This window comes from Anopheles merus, unplaced genomic scaffold, assembly GCF_017562075.2.
Source record: "Anopheles merus strain MAF unplaced genomic scaffold, AmerM5.1 LNR4000189, whole genome shotgun sequence".
NCBI classification, from domain to species: Eukaryota; Metazoa; Arthropoda; class Insecta; order Diptera; family Culicidae; genus Anopheles; species Anopheles merus.
Window position 1 is genome coordinate 1 of NW_024427769.1, and position 25,723 is coordinate 25,723.

Genomic DNA, 25,723 nt, shown 5'->3' on the forward strand with positions numbered 1-25,723 from the left:
TTAACCCATTGCCTCATATGAACTCTTGAAACATGGGTGTGGAGTGAACAACGATGTGTTGAAGCGTTGAAGTTTATGTCAGAACTTCGGTAGAAGCCGGACAAACAAGAAGCTTGCAGTTTCGTCCTTGTGTTAACAGCCAAAAACTGAGTAAAAAGAAATAAACGATCTATCCAGGAGCATCAGAATAGCGGAGAAACGCTGGGAAAATAACAAAACAACGTGAAAGAGTGTTTATAATAAACTTGTTGTTTAATATGGATTGAAAAGTACGCATGTTTGTTTTGGCCGGTAGCTTGTGTGCACAACGTGATGACAATTCTCAAAATGGCACCAGAAAAAATGCTTCACACTGACGTTTCAACTGTTATAATAAGCTTAAACTCTGCAATATCGCTTGCTCTTTAAGCCAATTTTAAGCCTGCTCTTTAAGCTTCCAGCAACTCGAAAAACGCTAACAATCTGCTCGAAAATGTCACTTGGGTCGAGGTGCCGTTTACGTAGCTGCTCTTTTCCGATGCCAGAAAGGCTGCTACCTCCGCAATTTCTGCAACAAAATATTTTAAATTTAGTCCAATCTAATTCCAATTGCTCATAGAACACTTATCATACCTTCGGATTTCCGAAGCGACGCAACGCACATTGCATGATGATCATATCTTTCACCTTCTGCGGCACGTCCCGTCATCGGCGTGTGGATGAACCCGGGCACGATCGCATTCACCGGATGTTGTACCGGCCGAACTCGCGTGCCACCACCTAGGTCATCGCTTCCACCCCGGCCTTGCTCGGGGAATAGTTCGACTGTCCGATGTTGCCGGTGCGGGCAACGATCGACGACACGTTCACCATCGACCGGCCAGCTCGTGCTCGATCATGGCCCGGCGAAACGTTGCAGCACCAACCACGTACCCTTCAGGTTCACGTTGATCACCGCATCAAAGTCGGACTCGGGCATCTTCAGCAGGAAGTTATCGCGGGTAATTGCCGAATTAACGACCACCGTCGGTGGTCGCTTGTACCGGCCAATCACTTCATTCAGCACGGCATCAACACTGTCGCCGGAAGAGACATCCATCTCGTAGGCCGCATTGTCGCCGCCGTGAGCGATGCGATCGTTTCCTGGGCCGCCTGTACGTTACGATTAGACGACGAACTTGTTATTATTGTTTTTAATCGTATGAACTGCGGAAACTGAACTACTTGTTGCTTTTGTTTCGTTTTCGGTTTTGTTCCTTTTTTTGCTTGCTCTCCCTCATAATTTGTTTACTCCGCGTTGATCTGCGTGTTTCCCAATCACTGTTCACGCTTCGGAATCGGAATCCACTATCCGGTCGTTTGCCTTCGGTGGAAGGTGGGGCAATTTTGTGAATTGTTATATCCATTATTGTAGATTTAAAATTAGATTATAGATTAGATTAGATTAGACTAGATTATAGCATATTATAGCATGTAACTGTACGGAGAGAAATGAGAAATAAAACCCGGCACTTCTCGTTGAGCCTTGCAAGTGAATGGATGGGTGATTATAACAGTTGGCGACGAGGCGGGCAATACATTAAAAAACGAATCGATAATGGCTACATTTAATATCGAGCCGTTTGTGCACGAGAAGTCAACTTGGCAAAGATGGGTTAAGCGGTTTGTTGGTGCTGCTAAAGTGTTTAAAGTGGATCAAGCGGATATGCAGCAGACGCTCCTGCATTACATGGGCAGTGAGACTTACAACGTGCTGTGTGACTTACTCTCGCCGGACGAACCGGAAGCGAAAACGTACGACCAGATCGTCAGCGCGTTAGACGATCATTTCGACCCCAAACCATTGAAATGGTAGAGCTGTGGAAGTTCCGACAACGCACACAAAGGAAGCAGAAAGCATCACCGAGTTCGTGGCGGCGTTACAACGTGAAGCGAAAAACTGTGCGTTTGGTGATTATTTACAGAAAGGGCTGCGGAACCAGTTTGTGTTCGGTTTACGTGACAAAATGATACGCGCGAGGTTAATAGGCGAAAAAGACTTAACGTTCGAGAAAGCAAAGCAAGTCGCATTCTCGATGGAAACAGTCAACGACGGTGTCGAAATTTTAGCCAACGGGCTCAGTCAGTAAACTTTATGGATCGATATCCAGCGCCAAGAAGCAAGCGGTATTGTTTCCGATGCGGCAGTTCATCGCACTTAGCGAATAAATGCGAATACAAAATGAAAGTGTGTGCGTTATGTAAGAAGGTCGGTCATTTACAACGCGTGTGTTTCAAAATGGGGAAAGCACATGGGATGAACAATAAGAAACGAGTGAGTAGGACAGCAAATCTCGTGGAGCAATGCGAAGATAGTGACAGTCAGGATACAGAAGAGGATCAAATCCATAAAATAGATATTTTCCAAGTAGAAAATGTGAAAGATAGCAAAAAAAGTTTTGTGAACGTACAAATTGGAAAATCACCAATTAAGTTCGAGGTAGCCAGTGGTTCACCAGTTACTCTAATTAACGAACACGACAAAGAGAAATATCTTTAAAAATGTCAAGCTCGTACAAACGGACGTAGAACTGAGAAGTTATTGCGGTGGGAAAATTTCTGTCGCAGGAATGGCTGAAGTGAAAATCAAGACAAAAGAAGGAATAAAGAAACTACGATTGTTCATAGTTGGGGGCAATAGGCAACCATTGTTGGGTCGCGAATGGATGAGAGCCTTAAATTACGATTGGAATAAAATCTTGCATGGTAAACAGTACACAGTGGATAAAATTATTGAATCATCGAATACCCAAAATGGTTTAAAAGCAATATTAGACGAATTTCCTGCAGTATTTTTGGACACAATAGGAAAAATAGAAGGTGTCAAAGCATCTTTGCATTTGAAAAATGGGTCAAACCCAACGTTTCTTAAAGCGCGGCCTCTTCCATTTTCTATTCGAGATACAGTGGAAGAGGAATTAAAGAACATGGTGGATAAAGGCATACTAGTTAAGGTAGAGAGAAGCGAATGGGCGACCCAATAGTACCAGTTAGGAAAACGGGTAACAAAGTAAGACTGTGCGGAGATTATAAACTAACAATTAACAAAGGGCTATTAATTGATGATTTCCCTCTGCCCACCATCGATGAACTTTTTGCAAACATGAGTGAAGGAAAAAAATCCTCAAAGCTCGATTTAGCCAAGCATACTTACAAATGGAAATCAGGGAGAAAGATCAACACCTACTAACGCTGAATACGCACATGGGACTTTATCAACCCACTAGGCTTATGTATGGGTAGCCTCTGCCCCAGCCATATTTCAAAGAGAAATAACTTCAATTCTACAAGGTATACCAGAGTAACAGTATTCTTAGATGACGTTAAAATAACAGCCCCTAATGATACGGAACATTTACAAAGATTACGAGAAGTACTAAAACGGTTTAATGATCACAATATGCGAGTAAACTTAAAGAAATGCGAATTCTTAGAAGATAAGATTGAATACTGCGGCTACATGATAGACAAGAAAGGAATCCATAAATTACAAGGCAAAATAGATGCGATAGAAAATATGCCAAGACCAGAAAACAAAGAGCAAGTACGCGCACTGTTAGGTTTGGTAATTATTATGGAAGATTCATGAAAAACCTTAGCACACACATGTACCCAATCAACAATTTACTTAAAGATGAGGTTGCTTTTGAATGGTCTCCAGACTGTGAGAAAGCTTTCGCATGGATGAAAGCAGAATGCAATCGAAACAAGCGCTTACACATTACGATACAAAATTACCATTAATATTAGCCACGGATGCATTGCCTTACGGCGTGGGGGCAGTATTAAGTCACGTTTACGCAGATGGAAGCGAAAAACCAATACAATATGCGTCGCAAACCCTTACAAAGACTCAGCAAAGATATACACAGATCGACATAGAAGCGTACGCCGTAGTTTTTGGCATAAAAAAGTTTTTCAAATATCTATACGGTCGAAAATTCATACTAGTAACAGATAACAAGCCATTGACACAGATTTGGTCCCCACAAAAGGGCTTCCGACACTCTCAGCTATGCGCATGCAACACTACGCAGTATTTTTAGAATCATTTAACTTTGAAATCCGATATAGAAACTCAAAAGACGGAAATGCGGATGGCATATCTCACTTGCCGTTAAAGGGCGAACCCATATGCGAGGCAGACGAGATCGATGTCTTACAAATCAATCAGACTGAATCACTACCAGTACAGGCAAAAGAAGTTGAAATATATACATTGAAAGACACTACAGTGCAAGAACTAGTAAGGGCATTGAGGACAGGCCGGACAGTAGAGGGTCGATTTAGATTCGGAATAGATCAAACCGAATTCAGCTTGCAAAACGATTGTTTAATGCGCGGAATTAGAGTTTACATCCCAATACTTTTGCGTAAAACGCAACGCTAAAATATTAAAGGAGCTACACATGGGTCATTTCGGAATCTCACGAATGAAATCCTTAGCTAGGACATACTGTTGGTGGGACTCTATAGATCGTGACATAGAAGAAACAGCGCGTGACTGTATGCACTGTGCGAAAGTTAGAAAAAAAACCCACAAAAGGTGCAAGGATATAGCTGGGAACAACCAGTGGAACCGTTTCAACGCATACACATAGACTTTGCAGGGCCATTTTTGGGACTTAATTTCCTAATAATTATAGATGCAGGAACAAAGTGGCCGGAAGTAAAAATAATATCAGACACGACAACAGAAACCACGATAGAAAAATTAAGAGAATTCTTTGCTACATTTGGGTTACCAGCCATACTAGTGTCAGACAGAGGTACACAATTTACATCAGAAAGTTTTCAAACGTTCCTAAAGAAAAACGGAATTTTACACAGAATGGGTGCTCCATACCATCCGGCAACAAACGGTCAGGCAGAGAGGTTTGTTCAAACATTTAAACAGAAGTTGAAAGCGCTATCATGCTCTAGACCCGAGGTACACCTACATTCACAAATATTTTATGGGCATATCGTAGGACGGCACATCCCAGTACCGGGAAAAGCCCTGCTATGGCCGTTTTTGGAAGGCAATTAAAATCAAAATTGGACCTAACGATTCCCGGATCCGAACAACATACATCAGATAAAGAGAGAGAAAGAACAGTTAGATCATTGATGTGGGTGATAGGGTATCAGCCCGTGATTTTATGTCCAATAATGAGAAGTGGAGGTTTGGAAAAATATTAGAGAAAATAGGCACACTCCATTACAAAGTACAATTAGACGACGGAAGGGTATGGAAACGACATATAGATCAGTTGAGCCCCGGACCAGGAATGCAGTGGGAGGAGAGTAATCTTAACTCACAGCAAAGAATACCTTTCGATATGTACCCTCCAATAACAGAAAACAATATACCCCAAAACATCAGCACAACGAACCAACGAACAAGAGACACACCCCTAAACGAGAATCCAACAGATAGCGCAGAATATTTACGTAGATCAACAAGAGTAAGGAAAGCGCCTCAAAGGCTAAATCTATAATTTCCTTAGGGGAGGAGAGTTGTTATATCCATTATTGTAGATTTAAAATTAGATTATAGATTAGATTAGATTAGACTAGATTATAGCATATTATAGCATGTAACTGTACGGAGAGAAATGAGAAATAAAACCCGGCACTTCTCGTTGAGCCTTGCAAGTGAATGGATGGTGTGATTATAACATGAATGATTTTTAACGCGGAGCCGCAGGCCCAGTGAACCGTTCGAAGATCTTTGTTTATCGTCGGAGGTCGGTTGGGCTCGTTTAGCAGGTCCTAAGCAATAGGGTTTCCGAAATCTTCACCTTGTTTACCGCATAATGAACACAACACACAGAGGGGCGAGAGTGGTGGTCGAGTCGAGCGATAGTTATGTATGGTGCGGTGTGACCAGTCAAGGGCGGTAAATAGTCCAATGTCAACAATGATGACGCAAACTGGCTTGATTGATCATTTCATGATACTGTGTCATGATGATTCATCATTGTTACTGATGCGTCTACTATGACGCCAAATCTATCTGTTGGAACCTCGCACCAAAGGTATCCAACTACCTGTCATAAACGGGACATTTAAAACAAGCGTAGGCGTGAAACGATCAAGACACGAAGCGTAACCGAAGAAAGGGGTTTAAAAAGGCCGCAAAAGAGGAACGAGGCTCTTTTCTAAACCAACCGCGGAAAACCGACAAATTTTTGGCGTGTAATAGTACAATAAATCATTTTTGGCAAGAAATTTAATCCGCCTTGGTTTTAGTTCCCAACATTCCAAAAAATTTGGTTCGATAAATCCAAACACATTTTGGTTCGATAAATCCAAAATAAATTGGATTTGGAAATTCGTCAAACGATTTCGTGTACGGCATTCCTCGTTCGTCGTGTAGTTTCGCGAGTGGAATAAATAAATCACGCGCGGTGTGTATCGAAGTGCCTGTGACCGAAAAGTGCAAGTGCAATGGAGCAGCAGCAATCGCGTGTTATGCCAAGGGCAGAGCCGGCTACCACAGGGACTGTCCAAGGGACAGAACGTGTCAACGTTTACACTAGCCCCGCGGAGCATTGCGCGAGACTTTCTCCCCGTCGGAAGGTTCCACCGTGGAATATGTGTACGAGTGGGCAGCAAGTAAGGCGGAAAAATTGCAGCAGTACTAGCCAACCTCGTCAGAAGATGACGCCCGGAGGCGCGTTCCTCAAGAAGGAAGTGAGACCCCTCAACAATGAGCATCGAGTAAGACAGGTGAGGCAAGTGGTAACGGTCCGGCAAATCCAGATCGCGACGAGGAAGAGACGCTATCAGCGTCCGAAAGTGCACGATGGGTAAGTGATGAGCGGCATAGACGGCGTATTGTGCTTGAACGCGAACTACTAAAGCTCGATATCGCGGAAGCGCAAACTGGCGAGACAGCCATCGCGCAGCCTCGAACACTCTGGGACGAAAAGATAAAGAATTTCAAGAGTGGGTCCGCGACATGGAGAGTTCCATGCGCCAGCCCATTCACGACAAGGATGGCCCTTCGCGGGGGTCAACATCCTGTGGTTCAACACCCTGACGCGAGGATCACACGCACACTAAATCCCCGCACGATGCAATATGGCCACGGCATGTACGCAACACAACAGGATGCAGGGTACGCGACACACATGCAGCATGCAGGATACGCGACGCATCCGCGAGACATTGCATTGTACGAGACACAACCGAATGCGACACAGTACGGGTACACTCCGCATCAAGCGTACGCGAACCGCCCGGAAAACTCATTGCACTTTGGGAATACGGAGCACTTGGGTCACACAACACTGCACAACACACGACCACAGATACACGGCACTTTCTTAAGCCAGAGCCAGATAGCAGCACGCCAACCTGTACCTCGAGATTTGCCACCCTTCTCTGGGAATGTGGATGATTGGGCGGTTTTTATCACCGCGTATGAACGCACTACCGCTGCTTGTGGCTATACGGATGATGAGAACGTAATCAGGCTGCAACACGCGTTAAAAGGGCCCGCGTTGGAGGCGGTTGGACACCTCTTATCCTTCCCGGACGGGTTGAACGAAGCGATCGAGACCCTCAAGTCTCGCTACGGAAGGCTCGACTTGATTGTTGAGTCCGTCATACGGAAAATAAGGTGTATAGCTGCTCCCAAGACGAACGATTTGCCCAGCTTGGTGGAGTTTGGGTTCGCTGTGAAACGTTTGCTCGAAGCAGTTAGGGCGTCGGGGCTGCATGCCTATATGTACGACGTAACGTTGTTGAAGGAACTTGTGAAGAAGCTGCCACCAGTCATCTGTATCGATTGGGCGAGGACCACAAGAAGGATGCGTGAGGTAACGTTGATGGAGTTTGGACGGTGGATTGGTGAGCTGGTGAGCGATTTGTGCCGTGTCATTCATATGACGCCCGTCCTGGGGGGACACGATACGGCACCTCGACATCCTGACCCGCTCCCAAAACGACAGCAGTTCCAACCCCAACCGTTCCAGAATCGTCGAAGTCCGCCCTCTCGACCAATCCAGATGGAATCGAACGGCACGGGGCGAGCACATCCGGCCTACTGCAACGTGACAGTCCTGCAAGAGATGAACGTTAGTGACCCGACGCCACAGACCGACATACCTGTGTCGATGCCAGCCAGGTGAGAGCTGCGGATCGCTGTCACAGTGCGAGAAGTTCCTGGGAACTACCGTAGCTGCAAGGAGAGCATTTGTGAACGAGCGAAGGATGTGCAGGAAATGCCTCGGTTACCACGCTGGCAAATGCCGTGCACCACCGTGTGGAGTAGATGGATGCGGCGTTCAACATCACGAGCTGTTGCACGCGGAGGACACATCATCCGGTATCAGCCGCCACCAGGATCAACAGACTGGGCCAACAGGTAACAACCCGGGGTCTTTTGCTAACGTTCTAACCCATGCAGGAACAAATGATGGGGCGATCCTCAAATACGTGCCGGTGTCTCTTCATGGACCACTGGACGTGTAGATACGTACGCCTTTCTTGATGATGGGTCTACATCGATACTCATGGATGAAGGACTGAGGGACGAGCTTGGTCTATCTGGCACACCTCATCCGCTGAGTCTAAAATGGACGGGAGGAGTGACCAGAGAAGAGGATGATTCGGAGAGGCTGCAAATATGTCTGAGCGGCTACGACGAGTCACCGACGGATGAATTGACACACGTGCACACCGTGAAACAACTCGCGCTACCAGCACAGTCAGTCGACGTGGTTCAACTGGCCGCCAAGTACCCCCACCTGAGGGGACTACCTGTGAGGCCATATTCGCGGGCTATGCCTCGCATACTCATCGGAGCAGATAACTGCCATTTGGGACAACCGTTGAAGACTGTGGGAAAACACGGTGAACCGGTCGCTTGGAACACCAGCTTGGGTTGGGTCATTTACGGTCCTTGCGTTGGTGGAGACGATCAACATGCCACCTCCATGAAGACATCCTCCTGCAGTAGGCAACGGACCACCACGCCGAAAGCTGGACAACAGTGGGACACCGAGCGACAAAGCACTCGACCGAAGATCGATCTTTCCGTCGACCCGGGAACGCCTTGCAAGGCTGCGGTGCCGCAGCGGTATGTATATCTAAAAAGAAATAACGTTTTAATATCCGTTGTAGACGACCGAGCTGACGGAAAGGTAAAGGTACACTTAGCTGAAGAACGCGGCGGAAGAGTGGGCAAACAATGCTTCGACCGATCGTCGGTTCTATCCGGTGACAAATGGTCCGATCCTTCCGTGATACACGAGAAACCGCAAGACGAGGCGGCCGTGGAGCGATTTAGAAAACCAGTATATAAGTGTAGCTTCTATCCGTTGGGGGGACCACGCATAGCAACTGCGAGGAAACTGCCAAACACTCTGCTAGGAAGGGCCGTAAAACGATCCACCGTCTCGGCAATCGTGTGCACATATGTCCGGTGCACAAGTTACAGGCTTGTAATAACTTACGCAATGATTTAGGCACAGGGAAGTAATTGTTCGGAAAACAGCACGGGATCACGGCATACCACGAGGTAGTTTGCAATAAGGAGACAGAATGTAAACAAATGCACGCGTTTTTATGACAGGTCACACAAGGAAGTGAAGCCACAGCTAAAATGGCGCAAGGTGATTAAAGGCAAATCAGATAAGCTGTGGTACACTTGGGGGATAATGTTGGAACCTCGCACCAAACTACCTGTCAGAAACGGGACATTTAAAACAAGCGTAGGCGTGAAACGATCAAGACACGAAGCGTAACCGAAGAAAGGGGTTTAAAAAGGCCGCAAAACAGGAACGAGTCTCTTTTCTAAACCAACCGCGGAAAACCGACAAATTTTTGGCGCGTAATAGTACAATAAATCGTTTTGGCAAGAAATTTAATCCGCCTTGATTTTAGTTCCCAACACTATCGGAGCCACGTATATTTTAGGACAAATTTCGAGAAACAATGACCTTACCAATGAAATTCTTTGAATCATTTGTACATTTCTCTTTTCACTCTGTGCAAAAGTAAAATCTTTCTTTGTAATGTGAAATTATAATGGTCAATCGCATTTCAATGACAGCAAATCGTAGCAGGCTACTTGTGGATTTGCTCCTGGTGACGATATTTTTTTCATAATTCCATCGTAGTTCACATTGATTTTAATGCAACAGAGCGATTCACTTCATTCTTCAGCTGATTGTCGAATAAAGCAGTTGAGTTTTTGGTAGTGTGACGGTGATGAAAATTTCCTAAAACTTGAACAATACTGTACACTGTTTTGTAAGATAGCCTGACAGGAACAGGGCACATATTTTCTGTGATCGAAGCTTGTGGAAGCCGGTTTGAGCATAATCACAAGTAAGTAGGACTACCTCGCGTCTACCTTTACCGTTTTATACTTAGAAAAGTTATAAATCTTACCAAAGATTTCACTGATTTTCGAACGCATTGTACTAAGATTCGCAAAGCATTTTGTGTCATTTTCTTTGCACTATCAAGCATATTCGATTTTTAATCGAAGCGTCTTGATCTAAAGCTGAACAATGTTCCGGGATTCGTTTACTTAAGAGCAATTAATCTAGTTAAGAAAGGCGATTTAGAGTTGTAATTTGAGAGAGACTGTGGACCGATTGTAAAATCAACCGCCTTTTAAAATTATCTTTATGCTTATATAGTGAAATCTAAGCCTCTAAGGTTAACCTCCTAAAGACTTACAGCTTAGAGAGGCGTTTATCTTAGCGGACTCAAATCATCGTAGGTATTGCTCCTGAGACAAACCTGCCATGGGTAAAATTCCCTGTACTGAAATTTGGCTTTCGACTAACACCAAACAAAATATTTCTGAAAATTGCCTTGGAAACAGTACACTTACAGAAAGAACAAAAGCAAGGGCAGCTGAGGTCAAGCTTTAATCAATTCAAGCTTTATTTATAACAAAGATGGTGTGAAATTTGTGACACATTTGGCAACCAGATGTTTGTCAAATGTGAGCTTTCATTTGGTTTTCCGGGTTTGGTTTTTTTACACGGGTTTCTTAAATTATACCTAGCGTGCCTGTGTTTTATCAACTATCCGTGCATTGTGAATGCGGCAAACGTTTTCCTGTTTATGCCTAGGTTTTGCGGAAGTTTTATTGTTTATATGTGGCACGTTTTCCTTATTTATGTTCTGGGGTAAAACACAAGAACGTTTACGCTTCTGGTGTTTAACGTTTCTTTCCTGGCTGCTGGATATGCGCTTACGCTTCTGGTGGTTAACGTCTTTTTACCTGGCTTTTGACAATGCTAAGTTAGATGTGACCTACTGTTAGCAGTAAATCTGCTACACAGTATTCAATAGTGAACGCTTTTTAGTTGAACGCTGTATAGTTGGCTGAAAGTTCATTAAAGAAGCATGCGTTTGTATAGAAAATCCGATATTTGAAAAAATCATAAAAAAAACTTATTAGCCGCGTTTCGACGAAACGATTTCTGCTTGCAAACTCCTGTTAAAATCACCGTTTCCCATGCAATGGAAAATCAAACAGAGCTGGGCAAATCTTATTCATGCAATTTTTGTCGATGGCAAGAATCTTTACTTGTAATCTTTTAATAGGTGCAAAGAAAACTGTGTATTTTGTTATTTAAACTTTTTTTTGGATGCCTGCACTTGAGAGAACATTCTTTTAAAAGTTTTTAGTGATTTTCGTATTGTAAAAACATGTGTTGATGTGTTAACCAGAATCGTGTCATGGAAACGCAAAACTATTCGCGTTTCTTTTTTGACTGTGGAAGGGGAAAGATTCGCCATTAAACGATCTTTCCGTGAAGAGTTATCTATTGCCTGTTGAAAAAAAAATCATTTTGGCAAAAAACTTGCCAACTAAAAAGCACATAGGGTAACTGTACCAGTATTGGGCAGGTTAATTCAGCAGCAGCTCGTACACTTACAGTTTTATTATTTTTCATGAAAGTGACATTATTTGGAACGATAAACTATCGTATTATGTTCTGCTATTTTTTATTTTCCAATTTAAATGTATTTTTTAGAGATATTCGTGAAAATGCAAACACTGTTTTTGTTATTATTTTCGGCAGGCTGTGCTCCTATTTTCGGCAACGCGAATATGGGTCAGAAAACGTTTTAATTAATGCCAATAGGTAGACAAAAATGTTAAAAACAGTTTTACACTTTCACTTTCCTAAGATTGGTGTTGAAAATTGCTTAAATTATTAATTTTATGTTGCCCATTTGGGCATTTTGCCGCCAATTTTTACAGTCACTTTGATGTAGGCTACAAACAAAGTAGGAATTCGAGAAATGAGACTGCCTGACTGACGGCTATAGAGTACGGTTCCGACTGTCTCACAAATTATGTTTTTTCTCTCAAGTCATTGGATTATGCATAGTGAAATTGGTGATATTTGATACAAGAAATGTGGTTTTATGTGTCGACATGCGCATTGTAGTGTTCTTCTTGTCAACTTTTTAATGATTATTCAGCAAAATCAAAAGTATGTTATTGTTTCATGTTTCGGCAGGAGCCCACAGCATTGATCTGTCAAAAATCAACATTCCCTGTTTACCTATACCTACAGTCAGTCCAAAAAGTATTCGTCTAGCTGAATATTTTGCAGAAAAAGGCGAATTATGGCCGCAATAGGCATGGGGTGGTAAAAGTAATCATGGGGTTTGAGAAAGGGACCATCAATACACACGTTTTGCTAAAAAATAAGCATTTAAATAGTACTATATCAACCAAAATACATAAAAACTAAAAAAAAAGTCGTTTGATGGGCGCGCAAAAAGTATTCATCTATCAGACTTTTGGCGTAATATGCGTAAGAAAACAAAGGTTGTGGAATCAAAAAATGTCCTGATGTTGTTTCTTATTGCATTTATGACTATTGGTGACTACTTGCACAACGCAAGAACTCATTTGAACCTTTAAAAAGGCGTATTTTTGATCCACTCATCCTACAAGACTTGTTCCAATTATTCTCTGGTGCAAATATTGCATTTCCGGACTACGTGGCCAAGTTCCATTGAAAAAATGGCAAATGACATCACATTGAGAGTCTATTAAATCATTTTCATCAGTTTGTTTTCAGCTGGTTTGGCGTTTCGAGCAAATGACAATGCTCTGTATGTTTTCCAGCTCGACTGTTCTTAATACATGTGATACATTTTAAGTAAAATTTCTCAGAACTGGGACTCAAAGTACTTAAAAACTGCATGAATATGTTTCCCCATCTCGTCTCCAATCATTTTGAATCATTTTTCTAGCTCACCTTACCTCACTGAGCCCTAGTATCATGACTCCATGTTGCTACCGATACACGAGATTTTGATGTTGCATCTTAGTAGACTGTTTTCGCTATGGTAGACGTCAGCCGTATGACCTTTTCGATTTAAACATGTTTTAATATGTTAGTAGAGCCTAATTTGAAACAAATTCCTGAATTATTTGATGAACCTTAACAGATTTGGCCACTTTCTGTGTATGATATTATTCAAACAAAACATGTTTGAAACAACTCACTCATTCAAGCTATTACATGACCAGCTACGATGAAATGCAGCATGACCCATCAACCAAACGTGACCCATCTATTCTCCTGACCTTATTGGCCATCACAAAATGCACTGATTCTTTCGTAAAATTTGATTTTTTGGACATTAAACCGATTCTTTCATTAGATTAACCGTCAAGGATGGCTACTAACATGGCAGTTTGTCACACAATTAGTGTCAGAAAAATGGCCAAACTCTGATCAAATAAAGGAACGAGGCCTCCCACACATTTTGTAACCTTCAAAAATGGGTAGGATAGGTTATGCATAAGTTAAAGATACGATTTGCGCCTTCATGCTTCAATCATTTAACTTCCCCGCCTTTAGTGCCTCTCTGACCGCTTGAAGTGCAATTGAAACAACAGAAATGTATTAATTTAGAAGGAAGTCATCAGTAGATTGATAATAATACATTTAATTCACGTCTACGTAGTGTTTGTCCAGCGTAAATAATTAAAAAGCTAGATGGACGAATACTTTTTGCGCGCCCATCAAACGACTTTTTTAGTTTTTTATGTATTTTGGTTGATACAGTACTATTTAAATGCTTATTTTTTAGCAAAACGTGTGTATTGATGGTCCCTTTATCAAACCTCATCATTACTTTTATCTCCCTATACGCATTGCGGCCATAATTCGCCTTTTTCTTTAAAATATTCAGCTAGACGAATACTTTTTGGACTGACCGTATGTATACTTTACCTTCTTGAATAAAAAAAAGAGTCAACATGTTCGTTCCCGACATCAAACCCCTAGTGCAGTGGTTTTAAACCGGTTGAAAACCGCTGCCCTAGTGGAAAGTGGATGGTGATTCGATATGATACGATGATAGCGATTTCGATGTGAAATATTACTCTTTGGTGGATTCTGATATTCTGTAACAAATATCAAACAAAATCCATAAACTGTGCATTTAGCTATTACGTCGTTAAAAATGTCTTCTCGTTTTGATTTATGTAAAAAATATGGAGTATTGGCACTTGTAATTGGTGCCTACTTTGATCTCCAGGGTGGCCACTCAACCGGGAAAACCGGGAAAACCGGGAATTAGCCGGGAGTTTTATTTTTCCGGGGAAAAAACCGGGAAAACCGGGAAATTATCACAAACTTTTGTCATCACTGTTTACCATCGTACTAATCTTACTAATCGATGAGGAACGTTTATGCGTTTATTTTTTCCAGTGTCCTCTTCGATCGTTTGTCTGGCTGCCCGGTTGGAAATCATGGAGGAGCGGATTGGGTCATTGGAGCGGGAGGTGAAATTAAGTAACCTAAAGCTATCCCGAATAGAAGAAAAGTTGAAAGAGCAGACACGGCAATTGTCGATGTTGATCGACCAAAAAGTGTTGAACGAGCCACAAAAACAGGAGCAGGTGCCGCAGCCGATAGAGGAAACAGAAAAGGATAAGGATGACGAGCAAATCCCGGTTCTGCCAGTAAGAACCGTAACAGACCTTTATATATTGAACCGTAGATGTGCCATAAATGAAGCGTTTTTACAGCAAATGGTAAGAGTAAACGTGGGTAATGACCATTAACCGGAGGAGTTAACCGATTTGTATCTTTCAGGCGGAAAAATTACAACAGATTGTGTTCGCATCGGAAAAGAGAAACCGGAACGCCAGACGAGTGATGGAGACGCTCGTCACGTACGACGTTCTATGCCAATTTAATTGGACTGGAAGAAATGCCAAAAATTACCGTACGTATTTAAGCACATTGTCGTCTCTCTCTCTCTCTCTCTCTCTCTCTCTCTCTCTTTCTTTCGCTCGCAAAATCCAAATCTAATCTAAATATTCTTTCTTTTCGCTCTCTTTTCTCTTCAGTAGCCACAACCAAGAACAGGTTTGCAAACCTGCATGGCATTATCGCTCTGCTAGTCAAAGCCCTCAGTTTTGGGCTTAATGCAGAGCAGACGGAGCAGGAGCGATCATCCATTACCAACAGTGTTCGCAATGCCGTGAACAAATCATCGCAAAACAAGAAGCGATTCTGCCAGACACGAAATGAATGAAAGCTCCTGTAGGGGGTGGACGTCGTACGTGACGAGCGTCTCCATCACTCGGCTCACGTTCCGGGCTCTCGTTTGCGATGCGACCACCTCCTGTTGTAATTCTTGGCGCTGCCTCATGCTCATGATGTTCCTGCTCGTCTTCCTGATCCTCATCTGTTTCCTCTATCGCGTTGTGCTCTTCGCTGCTCAGCTGCGGCACATGCTCCTGAACCTCATCTTCATTCGCCGAATGCCGTTCCGCATCGGGTTGTCGAGCAGCTACTGTTTGTTCGATTAACATCGACAATAGCCGTGTCTGCTCGTCCTATTTTTGCTCCATTCTGGATAGCCGCGGGTGAGACAATCTGCTCGCCCGATAGCCCTATTGCAACCTTGCACCTCGGTACACACTTAGCACGCGGTATGGTGAGCGTGACCGAACCCTCGACCCCTCAGCTTCAATCAGCGATAGCCTAACTAACTAGGCGATTTCAGGGTTCCGGGGCTGTTCAGACAAGATGATCAAGAAGCAAAGAAGATGATAAAATTTGTAAAATAAAATATGATCTAGGGTAACGCGGTTCCTTTCTAGCGATTGCTTGAGTATTTTTTGATTAACTTACAAGTTATTTACGGAAGAGAAAGAGATAGAGAGAGAGAAAGATAGAGAGAGAGATAGAGAGATAGAGAGAGAGAGAGAGAGAGAGAGAGAGAGGGGTGGGGGGATAGAGAAAGAGCGCAGTGCTATACCAAAGCCTCATCAGCTGAACGCATTCTATTCCGCAACCCCATGTGCATCAAAGCTGTGTACAACTGTATCGTTCGTTCGGTTCTGGAATATTCGTGCGTAGTCTGGAGCCCAACTACCGCTTCTTCAATTGCTCGACTTGAGGCGATTCAACGTAAGCTCACGAGATATGCCCTACGCCTACTTCCCTGGCAGGATCGCAATAATCTTCCTCCTGTGGTGACACAACGTGTAACCGCTTCTTAAGACGCGTTACGCATAGCAAACACATACAGAACGCATCGCGCGTAACGTGTAGCACTCTTTCACTCACTAACACTAACCATAGCAAACGATTGCACTACTACCATTAGATATAGGATTAGAATTATATTTTATATTAGAAATAAAATCATTCTACGAGTGACCACCAAGCGAGCAACAAGCCAACTCATTACGTGCACCCGAAAGTAGTGAAATCAGCTAGAACATTCCCATAACTGGTGACCCCGACTGAACAAATATCAAAATACGTTTATCCGAAACGTAACGTAGCAATCGCGAGTAATCATTTCACAGTGACAGCTTTTCATTTGCATTTCGCTCGCCGCGTTTTTAATTTCAATAATCGAACATTGACCATCAAGTGTCGACCGCGTGCGAAACAAAATGACGACCAACAATGAAGTTGAACAAAATGGTGCGCTGATTGTGAAAAGTGAGGCAAGTGAAGCTACAGTGATTGCCAAAATAAATTTTCCAGACTTCGACCAAGCGGATATTGAAACCTGGTTCATATGCCTCGAAGCCTCTTTTCACGTCAACGGCATTAAACTGGACAAGTTTAAGTTCAACACAGTGATCGTCGCTCTTGGTTCACGAGCAAAATACGTGCATTCAGTAATCAAGCAGTGCCAAAACGAAAATAACAGCAACAAGTACGAAACACTAAAGGAAGCTGTTATCGCTCATTTCCAACCATCGGAAACACAGCGACTGAGCAGTTTGCTGTCCGGCATGTCCCTTGGAGACCAGAAACCCAGCGTTTTGCTGTCCGAGATGCGCCGCTTAGGAGGAGCAGGTTGTACCGACAACATCCTGACCAACTTATGGTTGCGAGCCCTGCCCAACACAACTCGTGCCATCATCGCTGCCATGCCAACCGCAACACTGGACGACCAGGCAAAAGTTGCTGACAAGATTCTGGAGGCACCCCGCGAGCAGATTTCCTCTATTCAATATCGAGGAGATGGAGCTACGATAAATTCGCTGGAACAACGTATCGAAGCCCTTACGCAACGCTTAGATGAAGCACTAACAGGTAACCCCCACAGACGGAACCGTTTTACTAATACACGTTCTCGTTCTTGCAGCCGACGGGATGGAACGCCAGCCAGAAATAAACGTGGCTGGATCTGCTGGTTTCATTTCCGGCACGGTTCTCAAGCTCGCAAGTGCGAAAAACAGAAGGCTGACAACCCGAACGTACCGTGTATTTTTTTCGACGGGAAGATCGAGGTGTACTCTCGACCGCGACCGATGTAAGCGCTAACCCACAAACCGCCCACGCCGCTGCTGCATCTGCCAGCAATCCTGCGTCCGCCATGGACAACGACAGCAGCGACAACAATCGCTTACAACGCATACACATACACGACCCGAAAACATCGAATCGATTCCTTATCGACACCGGAGCGGACGTTTCTGTTGTCCCACCAACCTTAAGAGAACGTAACTCACCAAAACACTCACAACAGCTGTTTGCCGCGAACGGTACCCCAATACACACGTACGGTACCAAGCGTATCACTGTCGATCTCGGCCTACGACGATCCTTTGTGTGGGTGTTTGTCATCGCAGATGTAAAGTCGCCAATCATAGGTGCCGATTTCTTAAAACATTACGATCTCCTTGTCGATCTCCGGCGATGCAAACTGATCGATAACACGACCCGTTTTGAAATCGAAAACATTAACGCAGTGACCGAACCTGCTATTACCACATTCGACATGAATTCACCGTTTTCTGACATTCTTACCGAATATAAGGACATAACTGTTTTAAACATGAAGCACAAACCAACCGAGGCGAACACCGTCCATCAGATAATCACTAACGGACCACCCGTTTTTTGTCGACCACGACGATTGCCCATCGACAAATTAAAAGAAGCCAAGGCTGAATTCCAATTTTTAATGGAACAGGGGATTTGTCAACCCTCTAAAAGCAACTGGGCAAGCGCTTTACATCTTGTAAAAAAATCGAACGGCAAGTGGAGACCGTGCGGAGATTATCGGAATCTTAACGCGATCACCATACCAGACCGATACCCAGTACCGCATATTCAGGATTTTTCGAATATCCTTCACGGCAAAACAATATTTTCATGTATTGACTTACAAAGGGCATATCATCAGATTCCAGTAGCCCCAGAAGATGTCCCAAAGACGGCCATAACGACCCCTTTCGGACTTTTCGAATTTAAATACATGACCTTTGGCTTAAGAAACGCAGGACAGACTCTACAAAGGCATTTGCACGCTATCTTAGGCGACCTCGATTATGTTTTTCCTTACGTAGATGATCTATGCATAGCTTCAGAGAACATAGAACTGCATAAAAGGCACCTTCGTGAAGTTTTTGAACGCTTGAAACAGAATGGTCTCGTCATAAACGCAGCTAAATGTCAAATAGGCCAACAAGCTGTGGATTTTCTCGGACACAGAGTCACAGCCGAGGGTATACAACCGAAACTCGCCAAAGTTCAAGCCATTATTGATATACCTAGACCCATTAACGCCAAGGAACTGAAAAGATTTCTAGGAGCCATAAACTTTTATCGCCGATTCCTACCACGCGCAGCTGAAAACCAACGCATCCTACAGGCAATGATATCAGGCAACATAAAAAACGACACGACTAGCCTCGAATGGAATGACACTACCAACGACGCATTCCTAAAGTGCAAACAGGAACTATCAAATGCTACTCTGCTTGCACACCCTTCACCTGAAGGAACACTAGCCCTTGATGTGGATGCCTCGAATACGTGCATCGGTGCCGTTCTTCATCAGATCACCGAAAAGGGACTACAACCACTTGCATTCTTTTCACGCAAGCTGAGTGAGAGCCAACAAAAGCTAAGCACGTATGATCGCGAGCTAATCGCGATGTACGAAGCAGTAAAGCACTTTAAAGATACCGTACAAGCCCGAGAGTTTTGTATTTATACAGATCATAAACCGCTCGTCACCGCTTTTCAGCAGCGTCCAGAAAAGGCTACACCTACACAGCAACGCAGACTTAGCTACATAAGCGAATTTACAACCGATATTCGGCATGTAGCGGGTGATGCGAATAAAGTTGCCGACATGCTGAGCCGCATTAACACAATTACTGCAATAGATACAATAGACTACAATCGCATGGCTAAGGAACAGAAAACCGATCCAGAACTCAAGCATTTCCTAGAAAACCCACCAACAAATACTTGCGTTCATCTTAAACAATTAAAATCACCTCTAGCCGATACTCCCATATATTGCGATATATCCACAGAGGCGATTCGCCCTTTCGTACCAAAGCAATTTAGAAAGCAGATTTTAGAAAAAATGCATAGCACATCACACCCTGGTATACGTGCTACCACTCGTTTGGTATCTGACCGCTTCATTTGGCCTTCTCTTCGTCGAGATTGCAAAGCATTTGTAACGAATTGTATGCCATGCCAGAAATCAAAAATACAACGCCATAACAAATCGCCAATTGATCAAATCAAAACGCCTGATCGCCGATTCGCACACATCCATATGGATCTCATAGGACCCTTACCGCCATCTGAAGGCAATTTATATTGTCTTACCATCATCGATAAATTTACCAGGTGGCCCGAGGTTTACCCTATACCTAACATGACCGCACACACCGTAGCGCGTGCTTTCATCAGTGGTTGGATTTCGCGATTTGGTGTACCGACGAATATTACAACCGACTGTGGCAGGCAATTCGAGTCAGAGCTTTTCCGTACCCTTACAAGTATGCTTGGCATAACACACTTGCGCACTACCCCATACCATCCGCAAGCAAACGGACAAATCGAGCGTACACATCGACAGCTCAAGGCAGCTATAATGTGCCACCAAAACTCGAGGTGGACTGAAGTCCTACCTATCGTCCTCTTAGGCATGCGATCTTCTCTGAAAGCAGATCTAAATGCAACGGTTGCTGAGCTTATTTACGGCGTACCACTTCGACTACCTGGTGAATTTTTCGTGCCAAGCGAAGATAAGAGAGCAACATCTGAGTTTGTAACACAGCTGAAGCAGCAAATGTTGAAAATAGCACCAAAACCAACCAGCAACCACAACACACGAGAAGCTCCATTCATCCAAAAGGAGATAGCAACATGCACACACGTTTTCATCCGAGTGGGTGCAATCAAACCGCCTCTAACGCAGCCGTATGATGGACCATACCGAGTGGTCCGACGGAAGAAAAAGGTTTTTATCGTCGAGGTAAACGGAAAGAACGTCCCAGTTTCCATCGACCGCCTTAAAGCAGCATTTACCCAGGCAGAGGATGAAGATTCACCCGCGAAAAATGATCAGCATTCCAATTCACCACCAATTGTAGACCCTCCGTACAAAACACGCTCAGGACGCCGTGTTGTGATTCCGAACCGCTATTAAAATCTAAGGGGGAAGTAGTGTGGTGACACAACGTGTAACCGCTTCTTAAGACGCGTTACGCATAGCAAACACATACAGAACGCATCGCGCGTAACGTGTAGCACTCTTTCACTCACTAACACTAACCATAGCAAACGATTGCACTACTACCATTAGATATAGGATTAGAATTATATTTTATATTAGAAATAAAATCATTCTACGAGTGACCACCAAGCGAGCAACAAGCCAACTCATTACGTGCACCCGAAAGTAGTGAAATCAGCTAGAACATTCCCATACTCCGTATGCTGCGCGGTGCCGTCTTCTAGGCCTTGAACCTCTTTCGGTTAGAAGACGCAATGCACAGTGTTCTTTCATCGCTGGATTGCTAAATGGCTCTATCGACTCATCGCCTTTGTTGCATCGAGTCGATATATATGCACCATCCCGAACACTTAGGTCTAGAGAAACTCTACGGCTCGCTCAACCCCGTTCCAGTGCTGGTCGGTCAGACCCTATGTTCCGCATGTCGGCTGTCTTCAACACTGTCTCGGATTGCTTCGACTTCGACATCTCAACTCAGTGCCTCAAGGAACGTCTCCGGCTTTTGCCGGGGCCGCAGTGAATTGCGATGCAAATCTTGTTTTTGCTATGTATTTTTTTTATTGAACTGTTACATCTTAATTAGGCCATACGGCCCGTTGAAGATTAATAAATAATAATAATAATAATAATAATAAGTTATCGTACAAATAAATCTTGATCGTGAACAAACCAATGCCAATATCAAACAGCGTTAATACTGCTTCAAACATATCACAACTACTCTAAACCTATTATTGGGGTCCTTTCCGTTTTAAAATGGTAGGTTGAAATTTCAGCCTGTCAGCTGTTTGCATTGTATAGCAGTTTTCGAGCAGCTATCTAAGTGCGTATAATGTACAGGTGGGCTTATCCCAAGGTGTATGAATTTAGAAGACAGATTTTTATCGCTTCTGTTTCTGAATGAAGATTTTAAGAGTGTTTTGAGTATTCGTCAAGTCTCCAGAAAGCTTGTTTGAACAAAAGTTTTCACCCATCCTGTCAAAAAGTGATATTAAAATTTGGTGGTGTTTATATTTATCCCAAGGTGCATTCAAGAGATCCGGTGATGGAATCCAGAATAGAAGTATATGCAGTCCAGGTGTTCTCATAGCATGTTTTTTATAAACAAATTTGAATATCACTTTTTGACAGTGTTGCCACGGTTGTAGCAATCTATTTATTTGAGTAGTGTTTTAGACCTTCTTAGAACTGGCGCTCGCGTATTATAAATTTTCGCCGCACAGTTTAAAAATTGGTCTGTTTTCTCTCGCTTGACTTTTGCTACTAACTTCCTCGATGGCGGCTATTCTTCGTCAGCTGATCCGTCTTGACCCCGCTTGACCCTGTTTTGTGACCGCTGCCGAACTTGTTTCTAATTGGCCCTATTTTTGGATCAGTTTGTTGTCTCGCCTTAAGGGTTATCTTTTCATCCTTTTCTCCTTTCCTAGCGCCATCTGGTGTTATTTGCTATAGCTATTCGAGCTGTCCGCTGACAGCTCGTTGTTTTGATATTGTTTGGTGCATCTAATATGCACGAGGATGATATCGTGTCAACAGACAGGATAGGTGAAGACTTTTGCACAAAAAAGCTTTCTGGAGGCTAGACGAATACACAAAACACTCTTAAAATCTCCATTCAGAAACAGAAGCGATAAAAATCAGCCTTCTAAATTCATACACCTTGGGATAATCCCACCTGTATATTATACCCACTTAGATAGCTGCTCGAAAACTGCGATACAATGCAAACAGCTGACAGGTTGAATTTTTAGCCAACGAACTTAAAACGGAAAGGACCCCTTTGACAGATTAAATGTCAAATCAGTACAATTTGCTGCCAGTTCGGTATATATTGCATTTTTGCTAACAAATTGAAACCGCTAAAAGCCAGAAATATTAGAATTTTCTGCACGAATCATATCAAATAAACGATAAAGTGTATACAAGTATTAATATAAATCAGAAACTGCGTGTAATAAATAGTATTTTAGTCAAAAAACGTGAAATTCGACTTAGGCGGCTTTATTTGACTCAAAATTAAGAAACCCCCTGAAATCTCCTGCATCTATTCGTGAGGTGCATCATCAGCGTCTTGCGAGTAACAGCATAATGTATGGCTGCTGTTTTATAGGAAATCCGTTCTTCGCAGATTTTTATGTTTTCTTCAGTGGCTGGTTGGTCCATGACTTCTGTTTACCCTTTTTTAAGGTTGTGTGATGACATCTGTTAATCAATCATTGATAGCAGATGAAAATATCTTTGCCACGTGGTAAAGTCTTTACATTTTAGTGTCATGATGGTACAAAGCAATATTCGTAAAGCCTTTTTTGTCGTTTTTTCATCAGTTGTTTGCTCATACAAAACTTCCAAAAATATAAAGAATGCATATTTATATCGCTTAAGATCTATAGTAGCCAAGTTAGATCCACACACGAGCGCACGATTGAAAATTTGTTTGTACAAATTTGATAGATATCATGCCAAAAAATGGTTCTCAAATGCGTTGTCACACCTCCAGATTGGATATTATATTGTTCAATTATTCACTAATAACTTTTATCCAGTTTTAATGACAAGTATCCAGCTTTCCCGTAATGCCCGTCTTTACTTACCATCCTCTAGATAACGATTTTTGAAAACGCTGTATGGTATAATAATTTGGAATTGATGTATCGATAAACCACGGCACACGAAGCATAGTGAACCGGGAAAACCCAAAAAAATCCTGGAAAACCGGGAAAAAAACCGGGAATTAAAAATCCTGATTCGAGTGTCAAATTTTGAGATCCAGGAATGAATTTTTCCACCAAACTTGGGTTTCATTTCGTTCAAAGCAAGGTCCTATAAATTACTATAGGTTCGTTTATACAGTGCACATTGCACAGGGGTTTCATACAAAGTCCTCAGCAACGATTTCTTCTTTCTTACCGATCTACTACTTATTCATGATGGCGACCAAAATTAGAGTAAAAAACACACCTGCAGTCTATTTAGCCAGCATGGTTCAAAACACAAACCACAAAGTTCAAATAACAAATTGTTTCAACTTCCTTGATTTGGTTCAAATTGTGTTAAAAATGATATTCTAAAAGAGCAGTTAACCCGCTCGTGAAGTAACAAATAAACCATTGGGAATTTTATTGGTCAAAATTGTTGTCCCCACTATCATTCTTCATACAACATGCCGGATTAAATGTTCCTGGCAACTGATTGCTGATTGTGATAATAATTCGATTGTATTGGGTTTGGTATGTCTGGTGGAAATTGTCAATTATTGATTTATCACTATACCATATTTCAATAAGATAGGGAAAAAAGTATTTTTAGGATTGCCCCTTTTACTCGCATTTTCTAAATCTGTTTAAATCCAAGCTAGAACCCGTTTGGAAAAGTCATATTTATGTCAGAAACATCCGCAAAATCCGCTCCACTGATATTCCAAGCACGTAGCATTAGAGTTCAGGTGTTTGTTTTTTACGCTGACTCAAAAATCGGATACGCTTCCATCTGCACGTTGCGAGCAAATCTTTCGGCAGGCAGTGTTGGTCGGTTCAAGTTCACCCCCCACCGTGCAGAAGAGGGCATCACTTTCCCCACTCGTCACAGACCAGTTATGTAAATTGATTTGAACAAAAAAAGAAGCTCAAACCAAGCCCATCGGCGTGCGGGTGTGAGATTTGGACCCGCCGAAAACAAAGGCGATCATCTTTGGCCAGTCAATTGCAGACAGTTCCATCAGCCGGATCATTTCGGGGCAGCATTTTCGTGAATCGCGGAAAAACAGAGCCAACGCCGCTCGCTTTTTGTCTCGCAAGCTTCAGAAACAAAGTGAAGTGACTTCAGTGAAGGAAAAATGAAGCTCCTTTGTGCCGGGCTAGTGTTGATTGTGGCGGTGCTTCATGTTGGCCACACGCTAACACCGATCGATTCGCCGGTCGATATGCTGGCGGAAGAGAGTCAGCTTCACAACGATCAAACCGTGGCGGAAGGCAACGACGAGACTATGCGGGAAAAGCGAGGACTGAAATATCAGTATCACTACAAGGAAAAGAGCTTCGGAGGAGGATTGCTGCCGTTCAAGCATACGGTCGAGAGGAAGGTCCACATCAAGCACGGACACCATGGGCTGCTCGGTGGACACTACCGCGAGGTGACCAAGGTCAAGCAATTCGGATTCGGACGCTAATTAAACGATGAACGGCGAACGAAATAGTGGACCGTTATGTTTACACAACAGTGCAGGATGAAGCAACAGCTGATGATGATTGCTGCTGTTGAGAAGGTCAGAGCACAACAGATAGTGTGCAGGCGGCGGAAAATGGAAAACAAATTTGACCTGAATTTGGGAAACAACGAACTGATACAATAAATATATGATTTTGATAATAATTATTACGGTTTGTCTTTTTTTTATGTGCAGTTACATAAGATCGCAAGATCTTGCGTCGACGTATTCGTATATGCCTTGTTGTTGGACCAGTGCTTTCGATTTTTGGAATAAAATCAAAAGCTCCATAACTACGAAAGCATTAAAATATTTCGGGGATAATGCGACGGTTTGTGTCTATGCATATCTATGCATCATTACCATATTGTGATTCTCTGATCCAATACAAGCAAAAGTTGAAGATTCAAAATGATAAATGAATGAGGTTGAAGAATGTACAATAAATGCTAATAATAACGACAGTCAATTCATCATGCAGTTGGCGTT

General features: G+C 43.0%; 2 protein-coding genes and 1 pseudogene across 2 annotated transcripts; 2 read left to right on the top strand and 1 right to left on the bottom strand.

The window, feature by feature from the left end:
- Window positions 1-427: 427 nt before the first annotated feature.
- On the bottom strand, window positions 428-4,634 carry LOC121601808 (annotated as a pseudogene).
- Window positions 4,635-10,057: 5,423 nt separating this feature from the next.
- LOC121601814 lies at window positions 10,058-15,559 on the top strand. The gene is made up of 4 exons (XM_041930609.1): window positions 10,058-10,341; window positions 14,718-15,043; window positions 15,105-15,237; window positions 15,362-15,559. Coding segments are annotated over exons 1-4 (648 nt in total). The 5' UTR covers window positions 10,058-10,340; the 3' UTR covers window positions 15,550-15,559.
- Window positions 15,560-16,924: 1,365 nt separating this feature from the next.
- Window positions 16,925-18,850, top strand: LOC121601810. The gene is made up of 4 exons (XM_041930605.1): window positions 16,925-17,576; window positions 17,629-17,709; window positions 17,768-18,117; window positions 18,836-18,850. Exons 1-4 carry the CDS (start codon window positions 16,925-16,927, stop codon window positions 18,848-18,850), a joined length of 1,098 nt encoding a protein of 365 aa, XP_041786539.1.
- Window positions 18,851-25,723: the final 6,873 nt, after the last annotated feature.